This window comes from Punica granatum, chromosome 5 (genome assembly GCF_007655135.1).
Source record: "Punica granatum isolate Tunisia-2019 chromosome 5, ASM765513v2, whole genome shotgun sequence".
Classification (NCBI taxonomy): Eukaryota; Viridiplantae; Streptophyta; class Magnoliopsida; order Myrtales; family Lythraceae; genus Punica; species Punica granatum.
This window is the reverse complement of record NC_045131.1, coordinates 3,300,192-3,326,495: the sequence shown is the minus strand read 5'-3', so window position 1 is coordinate 3,326,495 and position 26,304 is coordinate 3,300,192. Positions and strand designations below refer to the sequence as shown.

The 26,304-nt window shown below is 39.5% G+C and overlaps 5 protein-coding genes across 5 annotated transcripts; 2 read left to right on the top strand and 3 right to left on the bottom strand.

Moving 5' to 3' along the window:
• Positions 1 to 1,340: 1,340 nt before the first annotated feature.
• Positions 1,341 to 3,440, bottom strand: LOC116209378. The gene has a single exon (XM_031543003.1). It carries the CDS (start codon positions 3,357 to 3,359, stop codon positions 1,563 to 1,565), a length of 1,797 nt encoding a protein of 598 aa, XP_031398863.1. The 5' UTR covers positions 3,360 to 3,440; the 3' UTR covers positions 1,341 to 1,562.
• A 2,357-nt stretch (positions 3,441 to 5,797) lies between these two features.
• On the bottom strand, positions 5,798 to 8,755 carry LOC116209329 (ACT domain-containing protein ACR10). The gene is made up of 6 exons (XM_031542932.1): positions 8,281 to 8,755; positions 7,857 to 8,078; positions 7,561 to 7,666; positions 7,071 to 7,407; positions 6,624 to 6,908; positions 5,798 to 6,202 (listed from the first exon to the last, which is right to left on the bottom strand). Exons 1-6 carry the CDS (start codon positions 8,432 to 8,434, stop codon positions 6,059 to 6,061), a joined length of 1,248 nt encoding a protein of 415 aa, XP_031398792.1. The 5' UTR covers positions 8,435 to 8,755; the 3' UTR covers positions 5,798 to 6,058.
• Positions 8,756 to 13,605: 4,850 nt separating this feature from the next.
• Positions 13,606 to 16,034, bottom strand: LOC116208078. Its single transcript, XM_031541297.1, has 4 exons — positions 15,878 to 16,034; positions 15,700 to 15,777; positions 15,394 to 15,489; positions 13,606 to 14,005 (listed from the first exon to the last, which is right to left on the bottom strand). The coding sequence occupies exons 1-4, from the start codon at positions 15,878 to 15,880 to the stop codon at positions 13,916 to 13,918; spliced, it is 267 nt and encodes an 88-aa protein (XP_031397157.1). The 5' UTR covers positions 15,881 to 16,034; the 3' UTR covers positions 13,606 to 13,915.
• Positions 16,035 to 16,165: 131 nt separating this feature from the next.
• LOC116208077 (DEAD-box ATP-dependent RNA helicase 38) lies at positions 16,166 to 20,168 on the top strand. The gene is made up of 8 exons (XM_031541296.1): positions 16,166 to 16,554; positions 16,937 to 17,230; positions 17,739 to 17,966; positions 18,215 to 18,280; positions 18,768 to 19,169; positions 19,301 to 19,412; positions 19,600 to 19,685; positions 19,859 to 20,168. The coding sequence occupies exons 1-8, from the start codon at positions 16,294 to 16,296 to the stop codon at positions 19,919 to 19,921; spliced, it is 1,512 nt and encodes a 503-aa protein (XP_031397156.1). The 5' UTR covers positions 16,166 to 16,293; the 3' UTR covers positions 19,922 to 20,168.
• A 3,456-nt stretch (positions 20,169 to 23,624) lies between these two features.
• Positions 23,625 to 26,035, top strand: LOC116207368. Its single transcript, XM_031540275.1, has 2 exons — positions 23,625 to 25,004; positions 25,500 to 26,035. The coding sequence occupies exons 1-2, from the start codon at positions 24,419 to 24,421 to the stop codon at positions 25,595 to 25,597; spliced, it is 684 nt and encodes a 227-aa protein (XP_031396135.1). The 5' UTR covers positions 23,625 to 24,418; the 3' UTR covers positions 25,598 to 26,035.
• Positions 26,036 to 26,304: the final 269 nt, after the last annotated feature.

Below are 26,304 nucleotides of genomic sequence, written 5' to 3'. Positions count from 1 at the left end.
TGTTAATTTCAGACATAAATTAATAAACAAATAAGATAAGTTAAATAAAAAAATTCAAATTTTCAAAAAAGTCTCAATTTCATCATAAATTTGGTATGTAATGAAAAAAACCATATGGTTTATCAGATAATGTGTAAATTTTGTAGGTCTCGTGAAGTCCACGTAGACAAATAGACGACAAACTTAACAGAACGATAACGGGAGGTCAAATCTGAGACGATTTTCAAAACATGTGGTTTTTTTGTTACAGAATAAAATTTATGACAAAACGTGAGATATTTTACAAAATTTAAGTTTTTTGTGTAATTTATCCTACTTCAAACCTATATTTCTTTCTCTTCATATGATGGTTTATCATTCTTAATTCCACTCTGAACCCTAACTTCATGTCCTCCTACCTCTGCTACGTGGTTGCGCCTCATAATCACGAAAGCCGAAGGGGCCAACTCTTGATTCTTGAAGATCTTTTTCTTTCCATCCCAAAAATCGTATTTTGATTGGACCTCAACTATATCAACTGTACTTGAACTGTTAGATAATCATAGTCAGCGACAACACCACCATTCTCATTGCTATTACAAAACCATACATGAGATTTTCACCTTATACGGCTCCTCGGAGGCCATAAATAAATTTGAAAGGACCAATCAAGTCTATATTATTTATCTTGATATGATTGTAGTATAAATATATATAATATAATAAAGTCAAAACCTATTGGAAGATCCGAGCACGGTTGATTTTTAGTTTTATTTTTATGTTGATTTTTTTGGGTAACCTGAGAACCGATCCGTGAAAATCCGTACCCGCAAAGATCGGTTATTGTCTTAATTTCGGTTTCGATTCTCGGGGATGGATTTTAATGATGTGTTTGGTTTTAGATTTGGATTTTGATTTAATTGATTGATTTTCATTTTCATTTGTTTATAACGATTGTGTTGTCAAATTATGAGAAAAAATGTAAAAAAGTAATGAATAATTAAAAGAAAGTAATGATTGTATTGTTGAATTTTAGAAAAAAGTAATGAATAGTTGAGAGAAAGTAATGATTAATTAAAAGAAAGTAATGATTGTATTATTAAATTGGAGTTAAGTAGAGTATAGTTAAAATTAAAGTTAAAATTTATTTGACAAACCAAACAAGTCAAAATTTTTGAACCGATGAAAGTGGTTTGCCAAAATTTTACTCCGAAACCGACCCAACCCAAACCGTCATCACCGCTAAAGCGTACCAAATAATTAAACTCAACGGAAACTTCACTTAATTAATCCTCGGGTTGTCGATTGATGGGCAGATGTCGATCTGGTCTATGAGCAGCATGGCCATACGAGAAATTGCGTTGACGACAATAACTTATCCTTTCCTGTACGGTCGGAGAACAACTTCTTTTAAAGTAAATTCATCATGTTACGAGGAAGCAGGCAGTAATCCTTGGTTTTCAGGAATTTTTTAATCTAAGTAAAATCGTAGGGGAACTAGTTAGCTAGCACAAGAATATGCATGGTTCTGTCGAGAAAAATGCTTATTTATGGCAGCAATATGGCATTCAAATCTTCCAGAATCACCGGGAATCGGCCGCGGTGACACGATCCTCGGCGGAGCCAGTGATGCCACCATCATTTTTGCGGTCCTCACCATGCTCCGCTGCCTCCCGGAATTTCTTGTATATGTCGCCTTGATAGAACTTCCTTGTCCGGATCACCAGAATGAAGGAAACCAAACACCCGAACAAAGTTGCCGCCGTGATGATAAGAAAGGCCGTCTTGTAGCACTCCACGCCGGTGCAGGTCAGTTCCCCCTCGGCTGCCCCTCTGAGCCCTCGGGCCACCATTTGCCTCCGGGCCTCCCTGTCGTAGAGCCAGCCCGCCACCTTCACGTTGAGGATGTAGGACCCGAAAGGGCTGGCCGCGGCTCCAACGTTGTAGAGGGTGGAGTAGTACTTGAGCCCGAATATCTCCGATATGATCGCGAACAGGAGAGGCCACTGGGCCCCAAAGCAGAACCCGATGACTACAGATGCCACGTAGAGGGAGTTGGGGACCCCGAACGCGATGAGAAGGTGTCCCAGGCAGGAGAGTACGAGGACGAGCGTGAAGAGGAGAGGGCGGGGGCAACTGTACTTTACAAGCAGGACCTCCGAGGCGAACCCCGCCACGGCACGGCCCAGGTAGTTCCATATGCTCACGAGCGACACAAACGTCGTGACACTCCGGGCCGGGTAGCCCAGTGCAGCTCCAATCTGGCCCAGGTTGTCAATTGCCGTCAGCGTCCCACCGACGCCGCACGTCGTTGCCACGAACAGGATCAGCATGTCGACACTGAAGAGCGCCTGGAGGATTGTGTAGTCCTCGCCCCTGTCCGGCGGCCTGAATATGTTGCTCGTGCACGAAACCGTCTTTTCCGAGGTCGTTGGAACTTCCAGCTCCGGCACTGCTGGTTTCGCCGTTAACTCGATCGACGGGGGATTTTCAGTGACTATCTTAAGTTGATGAGGACCATTGGAGGCCTCGTTTTTGCTCCTCCATAGGTTGATTTCTTCCCTTATGACTATAGCGAGAGGGACGAAGAGCAAAATAAGCACTACAGAGGCACTCCCAACATACTCAGTCCTGTTGAAGGTGAGCCTGTTTTGCAATATGATGATCACCATGAGGAAGCCGGCAAGGCCGAGTGAGATGTAGAGGAAGTCGTAGAACACCCGAAGCTCGTTCGATTGCCGAACAACCTTCATGATCCGGATTGTTCGGAGGAACACGAATGAGACTGCCGCTGGGAGCCACCCGATAAGAAGGATAAGAGCCTTCGAGTCGTTTCCATAGAAAGCGCGGTAAAGCTGAGTCATGATAGCTCCACTAAGGCCGACGAATCCTTTTAATAGGCCGAGGACACTTCCCCGGCTCTCGGGGAAGTTCTTGACGGCAGTCACGAGAGCCCCGGTGTTGGCAAACGTCTGGGAGTTGGCACCGATGCAGATGTACAGGCACATCTGCCAGACAGATGGCTTAGAGATCCGGCCCGTGACGGAGAGCCATATCATGAAGTAGCCGGAGAAGTTCATGATGGCCCCAACGGAAAGGACCACCCATGGTGGGGTGACCTCGTTGATGAGGCCCGACACAACCCCGACGTTCCCCCCGAGGTCCTTGAAGAAGCTCAGCAAGTTCAACGTCGACTGGTCATAGCCGAGGGAGGTCTTGATGTCACCAGAGTACAGGCCAAACATGTAGGTCGCCCCGGCCACGGACATTATGAGGAGGGATGCAAAGGCCATGAACCACCGCCCCAGGAGGATGCGGGACCACACCGACTTCATACCGCCAGTGGCTACCGAGGCTGATGGCGGCTCAGCCGTCACCATTGTTCTCTCTCCCTAGTGAATGTCAATGACTAGCTTAGTGGTTTTTTGTTGCTACGGCTGTCTGCAGAGATAAGGAGGGGAGTACGAGAGGTATATATAGGATTAGAGAGAGCTGCCGTGTTGACTCGAGGGTTGACCATCTTGTGGACAGTGAGACTAATTAAAGTTAATTAATCAAAGGAGAGATTCTGATTGAAGCCATTAATTAATTTTATATGGCAAAGAAGTGTGTAAGCTTTAAGTATGCAAATGCCGTATGATATGAACTGATAAGTGTTTCCAGCAAGAGTGGAAAGTGACAAGTTCCCGTCGTTCGATATGCCAGAGGAGTTATTTTGTCTTGTCTGTTTCCAGTAGATATATGGTTTGATAATCATAGAGACCACGCCAAATCTAACTTTCAAATTGCAAGATTTCGTGAAACAGACCATAAGCTTGCAGGGTATTCCCGGAAAAATGGACACCCTTAGTAAAAAATAGGAGAGAACAAAGAAATGACTTCAGAGGTTTTATGTCATGCATATGTAGATACGCAATTTGGCCTTCCTTTTATCTAGAAAAAGGAATATACGATGCTTGAATTGCCATAAGAATATCGGGTTACCCAGCCAAACAAAATAAAAAAGAAAAAAAACAAAAGAATATCGGGCTATACCGATCACAATCAAGATTCCGAACCCAACCTTAGATTGTTGCTTAAACGATTCGAGCACGAACATGGGACTATGATTAGCGCTGAAAAATCGAGGTCATAATAATCATGCTGCCAAAATTATAGTTTTCCAACGGAATCGCCAAAAAGAAAATAGATTGAGGAGTAATTGTCAACTTTCTATTTTGGAATCATCCGACTTTTACCTTTTAATGTAGCATTTTGCTTCTCATTTGTATCATTCGAGTATGAGGAAGGGATTTTAATGTAGTGAAACAAGACGACAATTTGAAAAAAAAGTCCTGAATTTGATCATTTTTAAAGGATTTATGTGTCTATTTATTTCACGTTATATTCTTATATTTCTATTCTTTGTCATTTGGTACGGGGTACTATTTTTTATTTAGTGTGAATCTTGATAACCGAAAATTCAATTATACGGGTCATATTTGTATTAGTTATAATAGAGCTTTTGGCTTTGGGTTCCACTTCAAAAAAGAGGCTCCTTAAAAGGAGCAAGTTACGGAGGTCAATCAAAGACCACTCAGAGAGAGCCACGTTATAATATGTTGAGTGCTTGTTAATTAATTTTTGATTAAATAATTAAAATCTTTCGGTGTACCTCGGTATCCGAAAGCACAACGAATTCCAACTAATTAATTCAGTTCGAGCTGAATCGACCTACTATGGAGGTAAAGCTCTTTCGGCATTGATTTTTTCAATTCACAATACTCGAACTCAAGACTTTAAGGGGAACAAGTCACTTGAATTAACCCATGTTGGCAAACTTGTTGTTCAATAAGAAACTTATTATGTTTTGAATAATCATTAAATCGTAAGAATTTTTTTGATAAATTGGTGCACTATTTTGTCATAAATTTGTTAATTTTAACATAACAGGATTGTCGTTAAATAATAAGTTTTCATATTAAATAATAAGAATCTTGCTATTATTTGGAGCATCCTTAAAAGCGAACATTTAAAGAGCCTCCTTATAGTAAATACACCTATCGAAATGTTTTGCCAGTCTAAAAAAATAAGTGTGTGCGGTTTTAGAGTTAAGTAGATCTGAGTTTTGATTTTAATTGGATTGTAATGATTGTATTGTTGAATTATGAGAGAAAATATGAAAAAATAATGAATAGATGAGAAAAAGTAATAATTGTATTGTTGAATTATGGAAAAAGTAATGGATAGTTGAGAGAATTTAATATTAAAAATTGAATTGAATGGTTAAAAAAATTGAAAAAAAAGAAGTAATAATTGTATTGTTAATTTTTACAGTATAGTAAATAGAGTTAAAATTAGAGTTAAAATTTTAATAAAATCAAATGGGATATTAAATTCTTCGCATGTCCTTATACGTCTGGATTCATTTAATTCAGTTCTAGGTCAATATTCTCACTCCGAGGTTGATAACTCAAATACATAGGATGATAAGAACCAAAACTTCCACGTGCATCTTCTACTAATATAGATTCGATTTTATCATCTTTTTTAACTTGCCGACTTGCACCGTCCCAATGATGCATATAAACAATAAATCCACTCCGATAATCGCTCACGCAAGAGTCATCATTCCGTGCATCTTCTATTCTTATGACACGCCGCTTCAAATTTGAGAAGGCGGGCTAATGGATAGGATTTGCAGAGTATTCAGCTTCAATGAAGGGTTTATTTAGAGAAGGCTGTTACTTGTTGTGCCTTCGACGAGATCTAATCACTAATACGGGAATAATTCGAGGCAAACAAGCATATATAATGCACAATCTACCGCACCCGAATCTGATTCGTAATACTCGGATCTTTATATATACGACCTGCTAGTATAAATACAGAAGTTATGTACAACTCTGAAACAAGTATGAACTGAAATCAAACTCTGATTATCCGTCTTACCGAGTAAAAGCGGATCTCTTCGTCTTCTCGACTCTCTTTTATACGAGCTTGCCACCTTCACTAGTCATTCTGACAGAAGAAAGCGTCCACCAGTTAAGAAATTGCACTGGATGTGAAGACGTGAGGCATAGTTTTGGATCCATGGTGATTAATCCCAGCCCATCAGCGTCTTCCAAACTTCTTCCTCGATCTTGACTTGAGGAACGGAGAGGCCTTCCCCTTCCCTGTCATCAAGCAGGACTCTGTAAACTTCCCATTCCCTGTCCCCAATCATGCGCCTCCCGATTTCCGCCTGAGGAACATCGAATCACATCAGAAGAATGTTTTTCCAATCAACACGAAGAAACACTGGGTTGCTAGATTCCGGGATTCTGGATAGTACATGCCCACTTGAATTGCAGCACGCACTGCTGGCCTCAAAAGGCATCAGATATTGTGGACAACAAAGTAACCGTCATCAGTTGTTGACAAATGCAACTTATTAGAACAGTCGAAGGGAAGCATCGCTCGAGGTCTACCATCAACTGCAGTTGATATTTTTTTCCCTAGTTTCTGTCGATTTTGCACATAGTTATCGGGGTTTATCATAGATGGTGCCCTACGAGATATACTATTCTCGTGCTTGATGCTTAACGAGTATCAAGGAATGATCCGGTGTACAGCAGATGCTAAGAGAAGATTGATAGATCTAATCAGGTAATAAGGAAGTATACCGAGAAGATGCAGGTGTTGAGCATCTTGAGAGCAAAGGTTATGTCATAGAAGACAAGCGGCCGTCCCTTCCCTGATAACTCCACAAGATTGGCCACTAGCAATTCTGTGTCAGGCCCGCGACTCACTACTGCTACTCTTAGAGGCTGATTGAGCTCCAACTTTAAGCGGGACGCTAATGCCATCTGCTTGCTCGGGTCAACAATCTTCTTTCCATCTGCTTGCATTATGAAGAGATCGATCTCACAGCTCCTCCTTTGTCTCACCGAGAAGCGCCCGTAAGAAATCTAATTGTATCATAAGAGTCATCAATCAAAACATAATAGAGTGCAAATGCTCCACTAGCTTTTTCTTCTTCAAAATTGAGGGGGCATAAAAAAAAAAAAGTAGACGGCATAAAAAAAAAAAAAAAAGTAGACAGCATAAAGGCTTCAGAAAAATCCACATACCTGAATGTTGAAGTCTTTCAGTGTTCGCATTATGTCATAAAGAAGCCCTTTCCGCTCTTGGCAACATATGTGGACAAGCGTATGAGCAGGGCTAAGCAGGTTGTCTATCGTTATGGAAACATTCTCAGATGTGCTCAACCCATCGAGCGGTTTCATAGGCATTTCGCTTTGGAACATGTCCTCTGTGATTATAGAGGGAAGAAAGCCAGCAGCCTGTAAGCATGACGTAACTTCGGAGTCCACCAGTTCGATCTCGCAGCTTATCATCGCATCCCCGATAACACTTCTCAGGTGGCCGATGGTGTCATCCTTCCTCTTCTTCGTGTGCAAGAGCTCCCTGATAGAACATTATACTGATAAGAAGGTTTTCTTGTTCCTTGTAATAAGTAGCTCCATCTTTAACTATTAAAAATCCATTAGATATACAGATAAATTGATAGTAAATTGGTACATAGATGTGAGAAAGGCAATAACTAAAGAATGAACGAACCTGGTATCAGTGAGGAAGAACAGGTCCATCACTTTCCCATCCGGGGTTGTGGAGACCTTAACTTTCTTGATTATAAGCTCCAGTTCTGATAGAACCCATGTTACGTCTGCCCAGTCAACAAGAAAGAAAGAACAAATAACTGTAAGTTTGAAGATTCATACACGGCACGCTAAAGGCGCTAATTCTTTGTCTTTGACATTGCATATAAACTGAAGCCAGTCGTAATGCCAGTGTCTTTAGATGCGAACTGATCGAATATTTGATCTAAGAGCCAATCAAGTGACTAGGGAAATTACCATGTAGAAGGCCTCTCCGGTCATAGCAGCAGAACTTCAAGAGGAAGACATCGGGAGGCCTCGGGGACTGAATCTGAGAGCTGTAGAAGAAAGAGATCGCAGACGCGGAAGCACAAGTCGGGCATGCTTCGACTAGCCTCTCCTTCAATAGACCCCACCTCGTATTAGGCTTCCCGACGACCCAGAACACGATGTAGCACCATTTTCCATCGGTTGAAACATCTTCAAGACAGCAACAAAGAACAAACTTTAATACTTCGAATCAATCAAGCACCTCCTTTATCCTATAATTGCCTCTTTTAATCTCCAGGAAGGAACTAATCAATCTTAAAGCATGGATTTTCAACCAAAGTCCATATCTTGTGGCCTTCGATAATTTCAGCACAAGCAAAAGAAATGTTCTGACATAACTCAATAAACTCACCTCCCCTGACAATGTTGAGACCGAAGAAGAGTACGATGCGGCACAAATCGCAGCCGAGGCCCGTCTTGTCGGGGCAGTTTATGGTGATGACGCTGGGCTCTCCTTCCTTCTCCGGCTGCCTGATGATCACTACGTCATCGGGCAGAACCCCCATAGGTACAAGATACCGGGCTCTCCTTCCTTCTCCGGCTGCCCGTCTTCTCGGAGTATCCCTCCCTTTGCTCTGCTCTCCGTCTAATCTGCGCAGACCCCGACAAGCCCCTCTCTCTCTCTCTCTCTCTCTCTCTCTCTCTTCCCTTCGCTAAGGACTCGCTTAAACTTTACTGCTGCTTCTCGTTCTTGTTGGGTGAAGCATCCCTGTCTCCGGTTCTCTCCTACTCCTCTGCTACTGCTGCTGCTGCTGCTCGTTGCTCTGTTCCCTTCTGCGCACGCTGTTCGAGTGATTGTTGTTTGTTTAGGAGTAAAGGGAAAGTCTGATTTGTTTGGATTGTGATTTGAATTGAGTTGAGTTTTGATTTTAATTGGTTTGTAATGTTTATATTGTTGAATTATGAGAAAAAGTGTGAAAAAATAATAAATAATTGAGAAAAAATAATGATTAAGTAATGATTGTGTTGTTGAATTGTGAAAAAGTAATGAATAGTTGAGAGAATTTAATATTAAAAAATTGAATTGAATGGTTAAAAATATTTAAAAAATAAAAAAAGTAATGATTGTGATGTTGAATTGAAGATATGTGAAGTTGAGTTAAATTGAGTTGAAAATTATTGCGAATCCAAACACACTCTGAGTCTTCCTTTTTACCTGCCCACTCCGACTGCACGGGGTGAGAGAGACTGACAGGATGTCACGGTACACCCACTAATCATGTTTTACACCACGTATCTTTATATCCTGACCATTTTGCTCCCTAAATTTTGTATAGCTTCAATTTTCCCCCGGATTGCGAGTTTCGGACTGCTTCGCACCCTCATTCGGGACAAGAGGCAAAGTACCATAAATGCAAAACCTCTAGGATTTAGAATATCAACTTGCTTACTCAGTCAATGATCAAATTGCTAATATAAACTTCAATATCGTTTAATATATTTGACCAACAGTAATATAATGATCGAAGTTTTCATATTGACTGGTTAAACAAATCTTTAGACCATGCTTTCATGAAAAAAAAAATCTTTAGACTATGCTAGGAGTCTCTTTCATCTCAATGTCAAGCAATAAAGAAATAACTACGTATGTAAGAAATGGGGAAAAATGAAGAAAAGAAAAACTGGAGGATGATACTAAAAATAAGCACAAAATGGAGAACCGGACGCAAATTTAATCTCAATGTTGGACGTTGTTTTAAGAATCTCCCCGACATTCCGTTCAAATAAACGCTCGTTTATGGATAACTTGGAGCAATCTCGTATCTCGTATTGGGAGAAATTGACAGTCTGTCTTCAGCCGCCGTCGCGTGTCGTTTTTACTGTCATGTGCTCGCTGATCTTTCGCGGCGATTTCGAGGAAGGTCCTCTGTCGCTTGTCATTTTCTCTTTCGGCCCTTTTTCTAATACTCTCCTTTGCGTTTAGATCCCGTTCACACTCACTGAGCTTCTTTCTTTATTTATTTTTTTACCCTTAATATAATAAATATTATGCAAAAATAATTAACAAACATTGTGGATGCGCTCACGCTTCGGGAAAAAGGTACTGACCTTATACATTGGCCTTAAATACGGGGAATATTATTATAAACATCCAACTCAAAGACGAATATAGGTTATTCAATTCGACAAGATACATCAATAACGGCATAAATGTTCGAAAAATAATAGTTTAATACATAAAAGAAACGGAACCCTAATATTAGTTTTAGCTGGTGAGTAGAAGGGGACTTTGTGTAGATCTCCAATAACTAATCATTAATAATTTTTCTATGTCACGACCACGCATGGAGCACCGCTTGATGGAGAAGACAAATATTGAGAAATCGTAATCCACAACATAGACACGTGTAGTGAAAGTGATCAAATCAGTATCCTAAGTCTCGTATGAGGATCCGATAATGTTTGAACTAAGGATAAGGGATCATTTGGCTAAGAACACACATCGAGATCAAGATTGTTAGGTTAATTATTGTCCGAAGAAAGGGCAACAAGACGAACGGCTAGACAGTTCCCACGTATAGTTTTCAAGGCTTGGACTTATTATTTATAATCTTGATATATGCAGTCAATGCTGCAATAATTCACATATTAATTATAATTGGGATGCTGATGATGAACGAGATCTACTACATTTTTTGATGCAATAATTGGATTTTAATAAAAGTGGAATTATGTGTCATGTATGGTTATGGGCTGGTTTCCATGTCCGCTTGGAGAAAGAGGGTGAAGGATGAGTGGGATCCAAAGGGAAGAGGAATTTGAATGGCCAAATTGTTGCTTTCTCACCATTTTTTAAAATTTTTCTTTCAAATTACCCAAATTTTACTGTGTATATATTGGATTTTTCACATCATATATATCTAATTTGGGCATTCAAATTCTCTTCGATCTAATCTTGCTTATAAATTTTAAAATTTCAAAAATGCTCCTGAAAAATCACGATCTGATCCAGTTTTTATATAAGATGTGATTGAGGATTTTGTAACACGCGTATATGATTTATCTATGCTAAGAATTAGTTTATCAATTCTTACCATAGTAGCATGTTTGGTCGTCTAGGCTACAATAGCCATAATTCCATCCCATGCCTAAGCAACGGTCCTTGCATGGCTCAGACTTACACCCACCCGACATAGTAATAAGAAGCATGAGATTGGGACATCCCTCTATAATTACAACACTTATTGCCCCTGATTGACATATATACACATGAACACACACACACACATATATTTTTGCATTCAACTTACGTACGATAAATTGATGAACCAAATATATACAATGGAATATATGAAATATATTATATATCGGAGAGAATTACCAGAGAAGAGAACCAAGAAGATGATGACTTGTAGAAGACTGGAGGAAAGGCATGTCCCACAGGCACGTGAGCTTTTGTTACTCCTCTCAGGCACTTGCAAGCACTCTCGACGAAGATGAACTGGCCGATCTGAAGGATCAATTTGATGCTATTGATATGGACAAAAATGGTTATATCAGTTTCGAGAAAATAAACATGTGAATTTTTACTCCAAACTTGCAATACCGATTCTTTCTCATTAAAGCTTCTTCTTGGTGGCATACTTTGATAGTTTTCGTGCAGGTCTTGCTAAGGATCTTCCCTGGAAGTTGAAAGAATCTTGCATCTTAGAAATTCTCCAAGCGGTAAGCTTATTCTTCTCCTTTTATTCTAAATCATTCTTGTTATGATCAAGGAAAATATTTTCGAGACATTATGGTTTATATTTTTTGAAATGGAATGACACCATTTGATGTTTCGGTAAAGATTAATCCCAACAAATACACGTCGGTGGACTCCGGTAACATTGTTGAAAGTTTGTGGGAGGAAAATAGAAAAGTAAAGAATGAAAATACTTTAAAAAAAATTACGTACAATGGACGGTCCATAATAAATGGAGGGGATCTAAGTGTTCACATTAATTTTGTATAGTATGAAAGATTTAAAAATTCGCACCGAAAAAGCCGCCTTCAAATTAATAATAATAATAATAATAATAATAATAATATTTTGAATATGTCCACGAGTGGTGGCTTTGGTCACTCGTGATGCCACCAAATGACGGCACGCTTTCCTTGTTTAGAGGGCCCATTTTGATATGGTATAGTAGCTGGGAATTAAGAAAGTTTTTTCGATGATTTTTCACTTGTTCTGTGAATAGGGAAAAATATAGATCTATTTGTACACGAGTAGATTTTCAAATAATTCTATTACTTAATTTCCATGGAATTGTTATGAAGAATGGGCATTTAAGATTTTATTATGAATTAAAATTTTCAGTATATTTTATTAAGATTGTTATGTAGATTTTCAGTAGAATCTATTATTAAATTAGAAAAAAATATAAAAAAATAATGATTATATTGTTGAATTTGTGAAGAATAGAGTTGAGTTGGATTAAATAAATTATTTTACTCTAAAACTAAACAAGGCCTAAACTATCTAACAAGGTGCGAAGGAAATGCAATTTTTAATAAATCATCAATATTATTTTTATGTTTTTTTTCTCCTCCACCTCGAATTTTCTCTTTTGAATTAGGACCACAGTCATATGTTTAAAAATCACTCCCAGAAAAAGCATCTAAGAATGTTGTTTTCTTCTTCTTAATTTTTTGAAAAATATATATCAAACAGTGATTTTCGTGGGTTGTTTCGTTCGCAACTTGTTCCAGAAAACGATATTTCACATTAGAATCGTGAGAGAATCTGATACATTTAACTTTTCTGAAATTGCATGCTACCACCGAGTCATTTTCTATAATAAAGGTCTGACCAATAACATGACTATTCTTAAATATTGTTGTTATTTAACAATAAAACTATTAGTGCACGTGTCAACCGCCCATTGCATAGCCGGTCGGACTGACCTAAGCAAGTGGAAAATTAGGTTATTTCCTCTCCATCAATAGGAATGTGATAAAATGTGTCGTCTTTTGTGACAATCTTTCTAATTTTGATAAGTAAATAAATAAGAGTGCGTTTGAATTTGGAGTTGAATTGAGTTGAGTTTTTGTTTTAATTGGTTTGTAATAATTGTATTGTTGAATTATGAGAAAAAGTGTGAAAAAGTAATGAATAGTTGAGAGAAAGTAATGATTGTGTTATTGAATTGTGAAAAAGTAATGAATAGTTGAGATAATTTAATATTAAAAATTAAATAGAATGGTTAAAAAAATAAATTAAAAAGTAATGATTGTATTGTTGAATTGAATATAAGTGAAGTTGAGTTTTAAATAAAAAAATTTTAAAAAACAAACACACCCTAGCATTTCTTACCATGAGATAAAAATTATATAAATACATACATACATACATATATATATAATTGCAAGAATGACATAGTATATCAATATATCGTTATCTCTTACCGACTTGGGCAGGTTCTGTCTCTTAATTTGCCTTTTAATTAAGCATGTCTTCGTATGGTATTGGAAGTATAATTGACTAATCATCTCGATCCAACTCCACACGAAATTGAAGTAAGGCTCCTCTTACCTTTTGGTTAGGCCCAACAATGTGTTGCCCGTCGTCGGTGAAAAGCACATTTGGTGTTCCAAAGCGAAGAATTTTCTACATAAAGTGCCCAGTCATCTAATTAAAGAAAAAAAAAATGTTGACAATAATTTAGTTGAAAATTATTGTAAAGATCGCTCTATGGGCCCCCACAGAATCTCGCCGGAGATTCACTGTCTTAGATAAAAGCATATATCACCACGAAAATATGGACAAGAAAGACAACTTTTTCTAAAACTTACAGATTCAGATCAAACTGATGAGTTTCTATTTCGCAGACTCATTCTCAAAAAATACGATTTCAGAGACCCGTGAAACGAGCTTCTGCGTACAGACTCTATCGGTTTCTCTTTACCAAGCACCGAGGCAATCCTCGGGTTCGAAGTCGGTTACATCAGATAAGCAGATAGAAGCTAGTATTATGTTTTCTAGACCCTCTTCCGGTTGATGTTTCTTATTCAGTCTTCAGTAAATTCTTCTCATCTGCTGCTTCCGAAGATTTCGTGACAGATTCTGGAACAGATGAATTAGTTTCTGCACCTACCTGCAAATACAAAGGACAATGGCATTAACTTCAGCAGAAAATTCTTTGACGAATATATTATGTGATCAAGGGAGCGCCTATAGGCGATAAACTACAACAGTAAGAAGACAAAATATTACTAAGAACAGAACAAATAGACGAGCAAAGACAGTGATAAACATGAATTTCATTTTCGCAGGATTATTGTCGAGCATAACTCTATTTCAGATTTTCCCAAGTCCAAATAAACAAACTGACCGATTCATTTTTCTAAAGACTAAAGAGGGTAATGGCAGATATAAAAACTCAAGTTCGTTTTTTACTTCAGCGCCAGAAAGTTCTACTGCTCTTTAGATACCTAATGGCTATAAGAGCAAGAAAGAGTTAGGAATGGTCCTAGAAACATGGATTGACCCGATCCTTATCACCTTAAGGATGGAAATTATGGCACTATCAGCACCAGGAGAATTGTTTCTGTGATAAATTATGACCCATCTATGAAAGTATTTTCTATTATGTATTTTGGCTATAGAAAAATGGTACCAGAAAAAAAAAAAGAAAAAAAAAGCATTTGATCCAATGATTGACACGCTTCTTGGGACAAACACAGAGCAAGAAAGAAGAAAGAAACTCAAAATGAGAAAATTACTTAAATTGTAACAACAATAAGTTGGAGAGAGGCTAACAATAAAGACTATCAATGTAAATAAGTTTTTAACGTAAGAAAGCAACTCCGAAGTGCTCAGCCATGCCAAGAGGGGGGAAACATCACATCCAGACCCATGATGGACAGAAAAGTACAAAAAATAGTTAGGAATGCAGGAAAACTCATGTGGAATAAGCTGTAAATCAAGTCAACTACAAAGTTGCACATATACATTTTAAAACCCTACAATTATGCTGATATTTTCTGTTCAGTGCAGCTATCAGTAGTGTGCAAGCAGTATTCTGTATATGTCCCAGCGGGTCGAGCATCTAAGGAGAGGGATCAACTACTGATCCTGACACTTCTTCACTGAGCAGTTGATAATGCTAATCAAGCAACAAAGACATGCTGTTCCGAAGAAATGCTTCTTAAAAATCTATGCCAGACCTTAAAAAGGAGCATGCAAATACAAAAAAACCGTAAACACAGCTAAGCATTTAGAGAACATCTTATAGCTTCACTCAAAATGCTGCCTGCTGCATATGTAAGGTATTAAATATACGAGGCCTCGGGAAAAGGCTAAAGGAACCTAGAATCCAACAATTATGAAAACTGACAACTAATTCTCAATCAAAATGCAAACTAACAATCAACCTCATTAGCATTTTACAAATCCCGAGGAACGAACATGACCGAGCCGATTCATGTCAAACAAAGCAGCACCAACTGCATCGAAAATAGTCAAGTTCTATTCTGAACTCACCTTGACATCCTTGTTGGCTGCCGGTTTATAGGGGCATGCCGGAGGAGCCCTCTCAGGTTTCCTATACTCCCAGCCAAAAAGTCTATACACCTTCGCCTGCAATTAAAAACCAAAACTTTCTCACTGAAAATAAAACAACCCCATTCAAACCTAACTGCTCCGATGAATTTCATATTCAAGCAGCAATTTCCCTTCACCGAGATTTTTCACATCGATCGAGCACGGCACCAGAAGCAGCAGAACCAAGATAAACGCCAGTTGAATTGCCAGAAATCAAGTAATCCGCGAGCCGGAGGGATCTCTTACCATGATGAGATCGAACAGTATTGGAATTATGCTGACGATTGGGAGCATGAAGAGCGGAAGCAAACAAGCAACGCAAACCTGAATCGCAATTCATGAGACTTTCCATAAGGTCGCGCACCACGGCGAAGAAAAACATAAGTTGGTCGGATGATTACAAGACTGAGCTTTGAAAGATTACCATTTTCGATCGTCTGTTGGAGCGAATTGGATCCCTTTCCCCGGAAACGGTTGAATTTCTGATCTTCAGCGAGAGTTCTGAAAATGGCCGCTCCGAAGCTAGGAGGAGGAGGAGAGGGTGGGGGAGGCGAGGATATAACTGTCAATTCACCCCCGTTGACTCTGGTCCATCTTCGTTACTGATCCACTGGGCCGGTTTTGGGCCATGTTATCAAGTCAACTCAACGCGGCCCAAGAAGAACCAAATTGGAGTTGGCAGATCAGAACCGAACCGCCTCACTGAAACAAACGCATATAGAACTAGAAGAGTGGACTGAAGCTTTTGCTCTTTGAAACCCCGGCCGGTGAATCTGAGAATTTGTCTGGTGAGCTCTTGATTCCGAATCCGAGAACCGATCCTTCGCTGCCTAGCTCGATATGTCGGACTCCACGGCTGCCGCGGCCGATGGCGCCGCCCGGTCTGCCGCCAACCCAGCGCCGGCGGAGAGCAAGGCGGCCGCGCCGGAGCAGAAGCGGTTGTGGGGCGACGAAGCCGAGGAAGAGGAGGAGGAGCAGGGCGCGCCTTCCAACTCCGAAGGTAAGGCTGCGGCGGAGCTCGATGTTGAGTCTCTGACCATCGGCGAACAGAAGAAGATCAACAAGTTCCTCGACGAACCTGAGGACTCTAACATCAAAGCTGTACGATCCTATATCTCTGCCGTTTCCTCCTCCCCCGTTCTCTCTTGTGAGGTTGGTTGAGTTAGGGTAGATAGGCCGGATTGGAGAGAAAACTGCTCTTCATCAGCTGAAGCACGTCTATGTCTGGGAACAGTTTATTATGCTGTAATTTCATTGGAACTAGATAAGGGTTGTCTACACTGAAGTAACTTCGAGGTTTAGGTGTATAATAGAAAGCTGATGTAGGGAAGATAGATGATCCGGAATAGCCTTTTGGTAATTAGAATTCCAGGTAGGGAAACACTGATGCAAGCTTACAATTCTCGGAAGCGAAGTCGAATGCTATGGAGGGTTGGCGTTTATTTTCTTCCTTGATTGTTCATATATATTCTTTTAAATGAAGGTTACATTGGGTGATACGCCGTACACTTCGGCCAGTACTTTTGAGGACTTGAATCTATCCCCGGAGCTGCTCAAGGGTCTCTATGTTGACATGAAGTTCCAGAAGCCCAGCAAAATTCAAGCCATCAGTTTGCCTATGATCTTGACATCTCCTTACAAAAATTTGATTGCTCAAGCTCATAATGGTTCTGGCAAGACTACTTGTTTTGTGCTTGGGATGCTGAGCCGTGTTGATCCAACCCTAAATGCTCCTCAGGCACTCTGCATTTGTCCGACCAGAGAATTGGCTATTCAGGTGACTTACTATCTTGTTGGTCTGTATTTTCTTAAACGGTATCTTCATGTGCTTCATGATTGATTTAGGTCTAGTATCCAAAACTTGGGAAAGAAATGAAATTAAATGCATTTAGCAGTCTGTCTCTGGGACTTCTTGCTGAATCTGTGATCTTCTCCATTGCAACAGATGAAAAAAGAAAAAGACCATAACGTATAAAAACCGGATGCAAAGTTTCCCCATTTTTATTGGCATCTAGGAATTTCCTCAATATGAAGGATGTAAACCATGTCAAACTGAAATTGAGCTCTCAAAAAGCCGAGAGTACATTGCCTTGAGGGCACATTCGTTTGAAGTTACTTGTTTATAATATGCTAGTTTGATCAATACAACCTTATGCTGCCAATCGATTTATATCTCTGTGTCACGGTGAGAAGAGTAGATACAACCTTAGACTGCTCTGTATTCACAACTCAGTATCATTTTAAAAACATGTTCAGTTACAAATGTACTAGTTCAACTGTTGCAGAATATGGAAGTATTGCAAAAGATGGGCAAGTATACAGGGATAACCTCGGAGGCTGCTGTGCCAATGGACAGCTCTAATTACCTGCCTATTACAAAACGACCACCGGTTACAGCACAAGTTGTGATAGGGACTCCTGGCACTATAAAGAAATGGATGTCGGCAAAGAAATTAAGTGGCACTTTTATAAAGATCCTCGTTTTTGATGAAGCCGACCATATGTTGGCTGAGGTAATTTTTATTGTTATATCATTTTGTATGTGCGATTTTTTTTTTTTATGCCCCGTGTATTGGAAATAGTAATACTTGCTTGGATGAACTGGGCAAAAAGGCCCTCCAAGAGTTGCAATGTGGCTGAAAGAAAGGTGAAAAATATCAAAATATGTTCTGGGGCATGGGAACATTTAAACGTTATTCTTCTATTTGAACTATCCGCTTACTCTACATCTTAATAAGATTTGCTGGGTTTGTACTTGCAGGATGGCTTTAAGGATGATTCACTAAGGATTATGAAGGATATCGAGCGAGTTAATTCCAAGTGCCAGGTAAGAGATCAGCTGGTTTGCCAAAAGATTTTAGATGTGCACATATCAGAGACACAAAATTTGGTAATATAGAAAGTAATTTTCTCATGTTAAATGCTGGATCTTTTAGTTCTACATAGGACAATGTCACTTTGCTGAGATTTTAATGCATTTGTTATGGTAAATACATATCTGGAGGATGAAAAAAAAATCCAACGAACTATGCGTAGATATTCTGGAAAATTGATGAATTCTCCCTCAGGATCTTTATGTTGAAATAACTTGTGATTTAGAAGATATTGTTTGCTTTTCAAGTTAGGCTTCTTTTTACTTTATTATTTTTTATTTTACTAATCAGGAGCAGCCACTAAAATTAAAAAGTGACCTTTTCCTTAGCATACTTTCAAGTGATCCACATAAAATGTCCTTTGGGATTTTACCCTTATGGACGTAGTTGCACACACCATGCATGACATTTTCAATTCAATTCTGATTGTTTTCTCTATAGGTCCTTCTCTTTTCTGCGACCTTCAACGACACCGTCAAAAATTTTGTAACAAGGATAATGAAAGACTACAACCAACTCTTTGTAAAGAAAGAAGAACTCTCTTTAGAGTCGGTGAAGCAGTATAAGGTCAATTGCCCTGATGAACTTGCAAAGGTTCTTGTGATCAAGGACAGGATTTTTGAATTCGGAGAGAAACTGGGCCAGACAATTATATTTGTGCGCACAAGAAACAGTGCGAGTATGTTGCACAAGGCGCTGGTTGGCTTTGGCTACGAAGTAACCACTATACAAGGTGCCCTCAGGCAAGAAGATAGAGACAAGATAGTGAAGGAGTTCAAGGATGGTTTGACTCAAGTCCTTATATCTACTGATCTTCTTGCCCGAGGCTTTGACCAACAACAGGCAATACAATCTTTCTCCTGACATCCTCTATGGAAACTCTTCTCCTTGCTTTATTCTGATAAAATAGGTGAACTAGAATTTATTTCTTGGTGTGTTTAACTTACTTACCTTCATCTGGTCTCTTTATGTAGGTTAATTTGGTCATCAATTATGATCTTCCCGTGAAGTATGAAACGCCCAGCGAGCCTGATTATGAGGTGTACTTGCATAGAATTGGCAGAGCCGGACGGTTCGGCCGCAAAGGTGCACATCCCGTCCTCAGATTTTATATGTTATTGTGCTATATCTTTACTTTACTGTGGTTGCATTTTCCTTTCTATTCTTAATTTTTGCTTACCCAACGTAAGAGAGCTGTCTTTGTGAGAGAGAGACTGATTTTCTAAGATAAATTTAAACTAGACTCTAAAGCATATTCCTGCCAATGCTCTAGGTGCCGTGTTCAATTTGCTATGTACTGATCGGGACTGTGAGCTCATGGTAAAAATCGAGAATCACTTTGCGACACCGACTGTTGAGGTAATATCTATATCTTTGCCTTTACTTGTGCCCATGTGTATTCCGGTTTGCGAGGAGTTTTATTGCTCGTAGTAGTAGTAGAAAAAGTTCTAGAGGTTCTTTCTCTTGCTTGATTGAGGTGCGTGACCTTTCCTGCTTGTGAACTAAGTTTTAAGTGACTGGGATGTGTGCAGGTTGCTCCATGGAACAGTGATGAAGAATTTAAAAAGGCACTTCAAGCTGCTGGTTTGTTGTGATTCTGCAGCGTGATCCTTATTTCCATCGGTTTTTCTTTCTTCATATCTCTCTCTCTCTCTCTCTGTATTTCTACGAAGATATCTGTAATTTCATGATATTGGACTACGAGAATTGACTGGTCCTTGTTGGTTGTGGCATCGAGTGTCTTTTTTGGTTCTCCTCTGTAAGTTTGCCGAGAGAATTTCACGACTTGATCCTGTATGATCCATTGAGAAAGTAGAAAGAGAATATCGCTTGTACTGTGGAGATCATGTTCGATCCATGCGATGGTTAATGGTTTTACAAGACATGGCCACTTGAAGTGATAACAAAGGCTCCCAAGTCCCAATTGCGATTCACTTCTCTTCCTGTTTATGGGCTTCACTGGAAACATATGTTACCGGGCACATATACAAAGAAAATGTGCGCGACACTTCAATTTGGCCTTAAAAAGTAGTACGACGATTAGTGTTAGCTTGTTCTGATGTCTTTGGCCGGTGGGAGAAATTTGTAAGGAAAATAAAAATGAAACGCTGAGGGATAAATTTTCCTCTCTCCATAATTAAGGGAGTAAATGTCCCACAGAAGTCTAATAATTAGAGGTAAAAATGTCCTGTGCACATAAGCTAGGGAATGAGGGTGCTTTGTTTTTATTGTTATTCTAGTTCTTAGTTAATTTCTAGACAAAAAAGAAAAGATACCCGTGAGTTTCTAAGTCAAAAGTTTAACAGGAGACACGCGCTCCGCAGATGAACAGAAAAAAAAAAGAGTTACAAATATCAGATAAAAAAAAACCCAGAAAAATAAGAATTTGGGAGAGAAGTGGTGAAAAGGAGTGGGCTGGGTTGCGGCACATGCATCTTCTCCGATCACCTCCCACCGGCGGGTGGACTCAATGACGGTGGATCAAGAACACACTTATATATGAGGCTAACGTTTTTATCCTTGCTTACATTATGTAATTTTATGATTATCTTGTCATAGGATAATAGACATTATTAAGAAGCTAAAATAAAAAAAAGGGTTATAGGAGTAGTTTTCAAGATTCATGCCCCTAAATTGACTCGGAAAATCTAATTTCACCAATTTACGAGATTTTGAAGTTACAAAGAAATGAAATGTATTATTCAAAAACAAAACGCAATTTATTTGTTAATATCAGACTAAGCATAATTTTCCTGTCCATGATTCCAAAAGGAACTTAATTGCGTATGACACAGAAAAATAATTAGTCATGTGTGTACGCAAAATCTGTCTATTTAAAGGAGCATTGAGAAGAGAAGTCTATCGAAACATTAGAAGCACATATATATTGGGAAAAACAATTATCATGTAACCACGAAATCAATCTGTTAAAAAAGATCAGGTCAAAAGGTGATGGTCCAAGTTGAGTCTGACCCATTGGGCCATGGTAGACCCGAGTGACACCGGCCCGTTATCCTTCCACTGCTGGGAGCGGGAGGTCTTCGCTGCTCTGTGAAACCAGCCTCACGCAATACCCTCCGCTTTAGGGGCCACGAAGCCCAGGCCTTCGCCCGGGTCACATGAGCATTGAGAAGAGAAGTCTATCGAAACATTAGAAGCACATATATATTGGGAAAAACAATTATCATGTAACCACGAAATCAATCTGTTAAAAAAGATCAGGTCAAAAGGTGATGGTCCAAGTTGAGTCTGACCCATTGGGCCATGGTAGACCCGAGTGACACCGGCCCGTTATCCTTCCACTGCTGGGAGCGGGAGGTCTTCGCTGCTCTGTGAAACCAGCCTCACGCAATACCCTCCGCTTTAGGGGCCACGAAGCCCAGGCCTTCGCCCGGGTCACATGACCCAACTCTCAGCTTGGAACGGGCGGGCCAGTTAATAGCCACAGCGAGCCCGGCCCAATGAAATCAAACTCATGTTCCATCACCTCATTGCCCTCACTTGAGTTACAAGCCCGCGTTGCTGAGCTCGGCGGTATTGGCTGTAGTTGTTTTCTGTTATAAACAAGGCTTATGTTTTGTTTCCTGTCGGTGTGGGATTTGGCAGTGCCCTTGATTTTGCTTCAGATGACAAGACTTCAAACTTCTCCTGGGAAGCGATTTCACGTACGGCTTCTGGCTTCAATCCAATCTCTCATCACTGTCGGCTGCCGTGCCTTATGAGTTTGAATCGTGAATGGGCTGGTGGTGGTGCCTTTTAGAAGTTAGAGGTATGAATTTCTTATGTAATTTTTGTTTAGAAAGTATGAAAACTTGGTTGAGTTGCTCAGTAGATTATAATAGCTTGCTACAAAACAATGGATACAGTTTCAATCGTAATATTACTCTTTATTGACGAGTCCCGATTTCTTACGGGGTCTAATAGCCGCGGAGTTCCCCACAAGTAGGCCGATTCTGATCCCCGCCATATCCATTCTCACTATTACATATCCAAGCAATTAATAGTTGGCAGGCAAGAACAAGAATGACGCTTCCAGTATAAAAAGAAAAGATGATGCCTCAATCCTCCATTCAAAAGGTTGATCACAGTATGCGTCTAACAAATTTATTGTTTATTTCGACCATCAAACTGATTTGATTATATCATAATGGAAAAATATTATTGATCATGTCCAATAATATCACAGTTTCAGGGCCTTGTTAAACTTAATTTCGAGATGGAGCTCCAGCAACTGCGTGCTTCTCGACTCGGGATGACATATATACTAGCCCTGTACAAGCTAGGCGACTTCTCAGTGCCACAATTACAAATGCCTTCTTAAAGATCACAATTGATGCATAAAGCTCAGACAGAGATCGAAGACATTTTCTCTCTTTTATCTTCTGTTGTCCACGACAGCACGTCCTTTTCAAATACGATTAACTAGGCTGTTTTATCGTATCATATCACGACTGTCAAAATGGAGAAATTAACGATATTCGGCTACCTCCAAGCTGGTATACACACACTTTTAATTCAAATATATGATTTTCGATCAAAATCCTGCCTGCCAATACCCCTTGTATGGAATTGATTTGCACGAGGTTGGAAAGCAGTATTTAAGCTCGATCGGTTTCCTTCCTTCATAACAATGATGTACAGCTAGCTTCTCATCGAGGCAGCTGCTCATGAGAGCTGTACCAATGTGCGATGCGACGACCACACTAATTTAAATATCGAGTGGCCGACAAAAGAGGATGCACGCTCTAGAAGTTAATTAGTAGGCCGGTTGAACATAGATCAGACACGGATTTTTCTTTCGTCCAGGTCTAGGTCGAATACTATTTATTTCAGCAGGATGGGCTGATGATTTCGCTAAATAATAAGCTTTCTTATTGTCAAGTGATAAGGAAGGCCGGGGAACCTTGTAATAATAATACGAATGTGATTGCATGAGAGCATAAATAATTAGCCATATGGAGCAGGTAATCGGGACAAAGGAATATCTCTCTTTATATAAATATTTATAGACATATACACTTAATTACCTATACACATGATTTGAAAAAAAAAAAAATTGACACGTGACTGTAATTTTACGTATGAGGGTCATATAAAAAGTAAAAAAAAAATTATATAGCAAGTTGAAGCTGTTGAAGAAGCACCTGACTACGGATTACTCGGATCTCAGACTTGCTGAGGAGGCATTTTTATAGACCAAAATCTCGAGTAAGTGGTTAGTTTTAGGTGACCACAATACCATCTTTTTTTCATAAGATGACCAAAGTCAGAACTGCTGGTAACACTCACTATCAGGACTCTTGTTAATAATAATCGTGTTACATTGGGTTCAAGGAATGAAGATGTCAATGGCGGAAGTGTCTCAATTCTGCAACCTCTCCTCCATTACAGATTGCCTACAAGTCAGAAGGAGTTTCTTACTACAGAAGAAATCAAGAACTCTCTTTGGGCCATGGACAGTGATAAGGCTCCTGGGCCAGATGGATTTTAATGTCTTCTTCTTTAAGGCTGCTTGGAGTATTATTGGTAAAGACTTCACTACTGCAGTCATGGACTTCTTTATTAAATCTAAGCTGTTAGGAGAAGTTAACAGCACTAGAGTAGCCTCGATTCCTAAAGTGCCAAATCCTGAGAGAATTGCTGATTATCGACCCATTTCATGCTGTAATGCGGTCTATAGATGTATAACTAAGATTTTGGCAGCAAGGCTGAAAGTCTTCCTAGGAGATTTTATTTCTCCAACTCAGTCTGCCTTCGTAGAAGGGAGAAGTATTGGGGGAAAATATTCTTCTTGCTCATGAGTTGGTGAGGGGTTTACAAGAGGGAAGGTATTAGCCCAAGAAGTGCAATTAAAGCTGACATAATGAAGGCGTTTGACTCTGTGAGTTGGGAATTTTTGCTGCATATCTTTCAAGCTATTGAAGTTCCTGATCAATTTATTAGATGGATAGCAGCCTGTATAACCGGTGCTCGATTTTCCATATCAATCAATGGAATTCTTGAAGGTTACTTTAAGGGGGGAAAGGGAGTGAGGCAAGGTGATCCTTTATCTCCCCATCTTTTCGTTATGGCTATTGGAAGTACTATCTCAAATGTTGAATAAGGCTGCAGTTAGTGGAAGATTGTCCTATCATCCTTACTGTGCTAAGGTTCAACTGACTCACTTGGGTTTTGCGGATGACGTGATCATATTTCTTAAAGGTGAAGAGCGTTCATTTAGGGCTGTCCTGAGAGTTTTTGAAGAGTTTTTTCAGTACTTGGGCCTGAAACTCAATTCAAGCAAAACAGAGGTTTACTTTGCTGGGATGAGTCAGAAGGATGTCAGTGACATGCTCAAGATAAGTAGCTTAAGACTAGGCACACTCCCAGTTAAGTATCTGGGGGTTCCATTGGTGCCAGGAAGATTGACTGATAAAGAGTGCAAGCCTTTGATTGAGAAGATTTTTAGAAGAATTAATAGCTGGCGTTTAAAGAATTTATCTTTTGCAGGCATATTGCAGTTGGTATCTTCTGTTATTTACTCCCTCGTTAACTTCTGGTGTAGGGCCTTCATTTTGCCTAAGAAAGTGATTATTGAAGTTGAGAGGAAATGTAAAGCTTATCTGTGGAAGGGGACTGATTCCGATGCAAGAGGAGCCAGAGATGATTGGGATACTGTCTGTTTCCCAAAGAAAGAAGGTGGATTGGGGTTAAGGAAACTAAATGTGTGGAATGAAGCATTGTACACTCAGATATATCTGGTTGCTTGTTAGTACTGCTGGGTCTATTTGGATTGCTTGGGTTAAGAATTATCTTTTGAAGGGAAGAAGCTTTTGGTCTGTTACAGTCCCTAGTGACTGCTCTTATACATGGAGAAAATTGCTCAAACTCAGACACAAAGCTTATTCACTGATGAAGCATACTGTATAGGGAATGGAAGGAACACACCTTATTGGTTTGATAACTGGTTATCTATTAGTCCTCTAATAAACCAGTTTCCTAATGGTCCTTTAGTTACAGGGATTTCTCCTCAAGCCCCTGTTGAGACTGCATTTTCTAGTGATTTTTGGAGAAGAGAGAAAAGGAGTAGGCATAGACAGATGCAATAAGTTTTTCATGCTGTTGCCATTGAAATCAGTAATGAGGACAAAATTGTTTGGCTTGCTGATAGTAAAGGGAATTATTCTGTTGCAGGTACATGGAATGTCTTGAGGCATAAGAGGGAGAAGGTGGAATGGTACAAGTTTGTCTGGATCCACCCCTTTTGTACCACATTGGATAGAGTTTTATGATTATCACATGGTTGGCTTTCCTCAATGGGCTGCCCACATTGGATAGAGCTTTGCAGATGGAGGGAAGGTATTAGCAGCACTTGTGTTATCTGTTCTGCAGCCATTGAAACTGGAGATCATTTATTCTTTGGTTGCGAGATCGCGAGGCATAGAGCAGAGTTTTGGTCATTATTGGTATTACTCGAAGCGTGGATGATTGGAGTGGTGAGGTGAGATGGGCGTCGGAGCATGCTAGGGGGGGAGTCATTGCAGGCAGTTGTGTATAAGCGTGTTTGGCAGTCCCATGTGTATATGATGTGGAAAGCCAGGAATCAGAAGGCCTTAGCAATATATTATTTAAAAAAATACTTGCACTTCAAATATGAAGGGAATCTGAATAATGTTAGTGATTAAATAAATATGTCATGCAATTAAATCGGAGAATTAGTAGCAAATTTGCACCAAACTTTTTGAAATTAGTCTAATGTATTAGGTTTGTAACTCAAAATATTAAGTTATCGTTGAAAATTTTCATTATACTTAAAAAGTAATTTTTTTTTAAATTATGAATAATTCTATCTACGTGAACCTTTGCAATGCACGAGTCAAAACACTAGTCTGTATGTAAGTATAAATTCACTTGAGGTCAATAATACCCTCGATCTAAACTTCACTTGAAGTCATTAAATGCTCTTCAAATAAATGCAGCAATTATACAAAAATATATT

What these genes read in the sequence shown, in the direction of transcription:
- LOC116209378 (XM_031543003.1), bottom strand. Translation starts at nt 3,359, where the DNA reads ATGGTGACGGCTGAGCCGCCATCAGCCTCGGTAGCCACTGGCGGTATG.
- LOC116208078 (XM_031541297.1), bottom strand. An exon ending in TACTGTTCGATCTCATCATG is followed by an intron (nt 15,490 to 15,699) that starts GTAAGAGATCCC and finishes TTTTAATTGCAG; the next exon opens with GCGAAGGTGTATAGACTTTT. An exon ending in CAGCCAACAAGGATGTCAAG is followed by an intron (nt 14,006 to 15,393) that starts GTGAGTTCAGAA and finishes TTGTATTTGCAG; the next exon opens with GTAGGTGCAGAAACTAATTC.
- LOC116209329 (XM_031542932.1), bottom strand. Translation starts at nt 8,434, where the DNA reads ATGGGGGTTCTGCCCGATGACGTAGTGATCATCAGGCAGCCGGAGAAG. An exon ending in TTCTTCCTCACTGATACCAG is followed by an intron (nt 7,408 to 7,560) that starts GTTCGTTCATTC and finishes ATGTTCTATCAG; the next exon opens with GGAGCTCTTGCACACGAAGA. An exon ending in TGAAAGACTTCAACATTCAG is followed by an intron (nt 6,909 to 7,070) that starts GTATGTGGATTT and finishes TGATACAATTAG; the next exon opens with ATTTCTTACGGGCGCTTCTC.
- LOC116207368 (XM_031540275.1), top strand. Translation starts at nt 24,419, where the DNA reads ATGTTGAATAAGGCTGCAGTTAGTGGAAGATTGTCCTATCATCCTTAC. An exon ending in CTGTTTCCCAAAGAAAGAAG is followed by an intron (nt 25,005 to 25,499) that starts GTGGATTGGGGT and finishes ATTCTGTTGCAG; the next exon opens with GTACATGGAATGTCTTGAGG.
- LOC116208077 (XM_031541296.1), top strand. Translation starts at nt 16,294, where the DNA reads ATGTCGGACTCCACGGCTGCCGCGGCCGATGGCGCCGCCCGGTCTGCC. An exon ending in GAGGCTTTGACCAACAACAG is followed by an intron (nt 19,170 to 19,300) that starts GCAATACAATCT and finishes CTCTTTATGTAG; the next exon opens with GTTAATTTGGTCATCAATTA. An exon ending in TTGCGACACCGACTGTTGAG is followed by an intron (nt 19,686 to 19,858) that starts GTAATATCTATA and finishes GGATGTGTGCAG; the next exon opens with GTTGCTCCATGGAACAGTGA.